The 6325-nt window shown below is 30.8% G+C and overlaps 1 protein-coding gene and 1 long non-coding RNA gene across 2 annotated transcripts; both read left to right on the top strand.

Moving 5' to 3' along the window:
- Positions 682–1154, top strand: LOC110267597. Its single transcript, XR_002355393.1, has 2 exons — positions 682–760; positions 961–1154. It is a non-coding gene; the product is annotated as an uncharacterized LOC110267597 (long non-coding RNA).
- LOC107621027 lies at positions 5107–5424 on the top strand. Its single transcript, XM_016323077.1, has one exon. The coding sequence runs from the start codon at positions 5107–5109 to the stop codon at positions 5422–5424; it is 318 nt and encodes a 105-aa protein (XP_016178563.1).

Genomic DNA, 6325 nt, shown 5'->3' with positions numbered 1-6325 from the left:
CTAATTTTTAGGGCCTGTTATTCATATTGTTCAATATGGTCATTGTCTACCTAGCATTTCCCATAAATATTATATAGATTACCCAAAACCAAAAACTTTACGTGAATGTCCCCATGCATGTCACTATATAAATAGAATGAGCCAACTTCAAATGGTAAAATATAGTAGTAAATCGAATCACTCCAATTCGATTTACTATGGTATAGGGTGATTCAAAAAAGGTGAGTCAATTTTTTAAAGAGTGCATACTATTTGAATTCACCCATAGTAAATCGATGAGATAAACCTCATAGTAGTCCTTGAGATTTACAAAATGCACGGATTTGGTCCCTGACTTCCCAATTGTACTATTTATGTCCTCGAGATTGGAAAAAATGCACCTATTTGGTCCCTTCCCCCTTTTCCGTCCAAACTCCTTCCCGGCGGCAGTGATGTGGCAACTTTTTGCCATGCTGGACATCATAATGGTTACATGACGTGGCTATCGAAAGTTTGTAACCCAATGTGGTCCCTGAGCCCCTTTTTAACCCTAACTACTGATGGAGTAGGGTATTTCTTCCCTGTTCGTTTGCTTCGTCATTGCTATGCTGGGTGGAACGATGGTTGGACGTGCAAATGAGGGAGATGGGAGTTCTATTCGATCGACGACAAGGACGCCAAGTCGTAGCAGAGCCTCACGAGTGCCAGAGCTTTTGATAGCCATGGAGTGTAATGAATTTGTGCATGGTGAAAATGATTTGGTTTCATAGTCATAGTAGAGGTAAGTGTTAAGAATCTTGTTTGTTTGGTTGTTGTTAAATGTGTTTGTTTGGATGCTGAGAAAATTGAAGCAGGAAAAAAATAAAATAAAAATGAGTTTTGATTCTTTTGGGGGGGTAATTGTTTCTGTAGTTGACTAGTTATAGCCTTATAGGTCATGAGTTGACTTCACCAACTTTTTCTTGGTCTTTGGTTATGCAGGTGTTGGTTCTTCTTGTTTGAATCCCAGTTTTGGCTCATTCTTCTTCTAAAGAAAAATTGGATGCACATAACATGTTTGTGAAAATGACACAGAAGAGTGCACTCTTGATCCCCTTATAGTGATTGTTGATTGTGACAGTACGGCTCTATACGTTTACTTTCTCATAGTTTTGTGTTGGAGGAAACAAACTATGGTTGTTTTCTTGCTAATTGGTACAATAGGACCACCAATCAAGAAAAGAGCTGGTCTAAGGATTAAACAAGCCGGGAGAGGTTCATACAGAGGAAGCTAGGTGTTTTGTGTTTATATCTGTCTGTGTGCTTTGAACATTGAACTTGTTATTTGGACGGTGATTTTTGTACATTTTTCCTTAAAAGTGTTAGCAAAAAGAGAATATAGAACAGATGGAAGCCACTTCTATGACTCATCAGTTGTTGAAGGGTTTTGTGCTGGTACACAGTAGAAGTATGCTGTTTTTTGGAAGCTTAACCACCATTTCCCCATGTAAGTTCTGTGGCTATTTGTTGTGCTGTCTTTTGTGTTTTTTTGTGCTGAAATGAGTAGAGTTGTCTTTTTATGTGGTAGTTTTTCAATAAGTTAAGTTCACAGTTTTCAACTTATTTTGAGTTAGTAGTGTGCTACTAGAAGAATTGATCATGTTATTGATGGCTCACCATTTCCTTATGTTATTTGCTTATGTAAACTAACGTTACTTTAAAAGGGGTTAAACCTTGGATTATTAACTAAATTTTGTTTGGTCTGCTACTTGTTGACCCGGGAAGATGGATATTATGGTTACCAGAAAACTAATGAGGCCGCGGAGAGTATGTTGGATGACATCAATTTCAAATTCCCAGTTGAGATATATTCTTCAAGTGGTGAAAGTATTGATTGAATAGAATAGAACTCCCGTCTCCCTCATTTGCACGTCCAACCACGCTACTCCATCAACAGTTAGGAAGAAGAAGAAAGTGGTACACTACTCCATCAGCAGTTAGGGTTAAAAAGGGGCTCAGGGATCATATTGGGTTACAAACTTTCGATAGTCACATCATGTAATTGTTGGGATGTCCAGCATGGCAAAAAATTGCCACATCACTGCTGCCGGGAAGGAGTTTGGACGGAAAAGGGGGAAGGGACCAACTAGGTGCATTTTTTCCAATCTCGAGGACATAAATAGTGCAATTGGAAAGTCAGGGACTAAATAGTGCATTTTGAGAGGATAGGAAACGTAACTGTTCTGTATTCAAAAATATGATTTTTTAAAATTTGAAAAATAGTTATTATTATAATTAAATTAATTAAATCATTAATTAAACTAATCATTAATTTACTTTTATAACTCTATTGTTTATATTGTTCACTAGTATTATTGTTCACCCATACTTTTCCTTAAAATTAGGATTTGGGAAAGGGGGTGTATACGGGTATACTGTGTTAGTAGTTTAATTGGACTAATTTTTAGGGCCCGTTATTCATATTGTTCAATATGGTCATTGTCTACCTAGCATTCCCCATAAATATTATATAGATTACCAAAAACCAAAAACTTTACGTGAATGTCCCTATGCATGTCACTATATAAATAGAATGAGCCAACTTCAAATGGTAAAATATAGTAGTAAATCGAATCACTCCAATTTGATTTACTATAGTACAAGGTGATTCAAAAAAGGTGAGTCGATTTTTTAAAGAGTGCACACGATTTAAATTCACCCATAGTAAATCGATACAAGGCATATCGATTTAATACATAGTTTTAACTCAGTAATTCGAATTAGATGAATTCGAATAACGTACACTATGATAAATCGACACAGACCGTATCCATTTTTATAAATATACATGCTTCAATGTAGATCAATAAAACCTCATTTGATTTACACACAAACTCCTGTATTAATTTATAAAAATTTTAGTACTTTATTTTCATTATAAACGCGCGTTTACCTGAAATAAGAAGTTGTAGCTTTTGCATTCACTAACGTGCTTTATATTTAATTTTTCTAGATCTTATTCTATAAGAATGTTTAGATTTATTTCAAGTCACTTCAAATATTTTAATTTTTCTTATGATTGTTAGAACTCTCTTTCATATTTTAATTTTTTATTTTTTATTAAATTTTTTATTATAATTTTGTTATAATATGAATTGTTGATCTTGATAAAAAGACAAAGGAAATAAAAAAGTTATCAAACATAACAATAGAGTTATAAATAATATAACATATAAAATAACATATTTTAGTATTCTTTTTAAATATTTTTAATAATTTTATTTTTATTATTGTTATATATGATCAATTTTTTATTTATTTTGTCTAAAAGGGTCAACAATTTATATTATAACAAAATTATAATAAAAAATTCAATAAAAAATCAAAAATCAAAAATCAAAATATAAAAAAGAGTACTAACAATATAAAAAAATTAAAATATTTAAAATGGCTTAAAATAAATCTGAACATTGTTATGGAGAGAACTATTAGAACCAACAAGAAATAAAAAAATCAAATATAAACACACGTTTAGAATAGAAACAGAGTACTACAAAATTTGTTAGTTAATATAGGGGTTTTTGTGTAAATCAAATAAGCTTCAATCGATTTATACCGAAGCATGTATATTTATATAAATTGATACAGCCTATATCGATTTAGCATGGTGCAATTTAAATTCATCTAATTTGAATTACTACAGGACAAAATCATGTACTAAATCATAGGCCTCGTATCAATTTACTGTGAATAAATTCAAACCGTATGTATTTTTTAGTAAATCGACTCATTCTTTTTAAAATCATTCTACACGATAGTTTATTACTATAATTTATAATTTAAATTTGATTCATTTTATTTATACAGTAATATACATGGAAATATTCACGTAAAGTTTTTTATTTTGGATAATCTATATAATATTTAGATGATTTTAGTTTATTTAAGTGTTTTATCTTTTTAATTATGTATCAAAATTATTTTTTAATTAAAATTTATATATTTATATAAAATATATGGATTGAAGTATTTTATACCCAAAATTTAAATTCTTAACATGTATTTAAAGAAAAATGTGCAACCACACTCCCTATCCTACTCCAATTCATCAAAGCTTAGTTGCTGCACGACTTCTTCTAACAAACCTTGAATGTGTCAAAGGTGGACTGGATTCTTTGGTCAAACCAGACGAATAAGAACACAATAAAAATTTGAGGAAATATGAACTCCCGATGAAACTCACCCAAGTTAATTATATACTCTTATATGTATGTGTGCTACAGATTCCACGTCTCTACTTTTTTTTTTTTTTGGGAAATTATACAATTTTAGTAGAAAACAAGGAGCTATTTTGTATTTAGCTATTTTGTATTATAAGACTACATGTTAAAAGTATAATAACAAAATTTTTAAAATTTTATTTTCATGTATTTAATTAATATATTAAAAATATAAAAAAAACAATCGTACAATCATATCCGTTTTTTTTTTTGCTAATGAGTTATAACTCAAATGACATAATCTCCCCATACTCATTTAAGAGTGGGTTCGAGTCTTTCTATTTTTGGTAAAAAAAAAAATTACATCCATTTTTTTAATGATCATTCATGTGATCAATATAAAAGATAATTATTTTTATTAATGTGACATTACGTAATTAAATCTATGTAATCGTGTATCAAAAATTAAATTTTTATCTTGCACCTTGAAGACAAATATTAACGTAAGACTCAAATAATTTTACCTTTATAATTTTTAGAAATATAAGAATTATGTTAATTTTACTTTTGGAGTTGACAACAAATAGAACACATTCATTACATAAATTTATAATATATTTGCCTCAACTGTCCTGTTAAGTTTCCTTTTATTTTTCAAAAAGATTTTTTATTAAATAAAAATAGAATAAACACTTAAATTAATTTTTAAAAAATTTTTGTTTAGTCATTTAGCTCTAACAAATTTTTATTTTCTAAAAGTTTTCGAAAATTATTTTTGTAAGACAAAAAGTTATTCTTCATAGAACCAACCTGGCACTTTCATTCTCTCTCTCTCTCTCACACGCAAAACGCACCGTGAAAACGCGCTCTACTCCAAACACATAACATACTAACCAACATTGAGATTGAGAGGGTTCTGAATTTTCTGATGGAAGAAGCGCCTACTCCTCTTGAGAAGAACAATAAGGAGACGAAGAACTTGGTGGTCACTGACTCTGACATGGAAGCCGCGGCGCACCTTATTCAACTTAGCGATGAAGATAGCAGCATCATCAACAACAAGAGGAGCAGAAGAACAATCGTCAATGATGAAGAAGAGGTTGATCAAAGGATAATAAGCCATGTTACTTGGGAAAAAATTCGAGAGATTTTCGGAGAAGACGAGGTTTCTAATCAGCCAAAGAAGCAGAGGAGAAGATATCGTTCTCTCGTCAGTATTTACATGGCCACAACACCATTGAAATAGGAACAACAGTACTCATCAACTGAGGTTAGTGATCAGGGAAAAAAAAAAGGAATTGAAGAATGAAATTAGAAACCCTAAATTCAGTGTAGAAAGTAGGAACTACTAGGTAGGAATGATACAGTAGTCGATCTTAATAATTTTAATTTTGGTATGTGTAAAGAATTTTCTCGGCTACTTCCTCTCTTTTTTTTTTTCTTTCTCTAAACGAAGAAAATTGTGACATACGCAGCGTTTAGTTTACGGTGAAACGACATTGCTTTATTTGGATGTTGTCAACCTGTAGAGATCAATTTCATCCATTTATTTATTTGCTTTATTTGGTCTAAAATACAATTTTATGAAACCCACTTGCTATAGATAGATCAATTTTCAATATATTTCTTAGGGGATTAAGGTAATACTGTTTCCTTATTACTTATTAGCTTAATTATTCTGGCGAGTATGCAATTTTATGTTGAAGCTAATAAGGAAGTAAGGAACTTGTTTCTATTTCTTCAAGAGAAGAATTTTATCTGAAAAGTATAAAAGAAACTTCACTTTACAACGCCACGGTGAATTGAATATCTGCAGTTGATTGATTGACAGAAATTAAAGCTTAACATTGTGTATATACGTGCAACTGCAACTGTAGTATATTGCAATTCTTTTGACAAGTTTGGCATTTGAATTGCAGCCAAAATGTATGCAAATATTATTACTAATTTGCTGTACAGCATTTCGAGGTTCCAATATCTACAACTACCAATTAAGCCAAAACTAAATTTGATACATGTTGGTATAGTCGTATAGAAAGAGCTTTATATATTTTCATTCAATTATATACCTTTTAACTGTAAGAAGACTTGAGAAAAAGTAAGTGGTTACGCGAAGAAGTTTTTAATTTTTTTCAACGATAATTTTA

The sequence above is a fragment of the Arachis ipaensis genome, chromosome B10 (assembly GCF_000816755.2).
Source record: "Arachis ipaensis cultivar K30076 chromosome B10, Araip1.1, whole genome shotgun sequence".
NCBI classification, from domain to species: Eukaryota; Viridiplantae; Streptophyta; class Magnoliopsida; order Fabales; family Fabaceae; genus Arachis; species Arachis ipaensis.
This window is presented reverse-complemented; position numbering and strand designations above follow the sequence as displayed.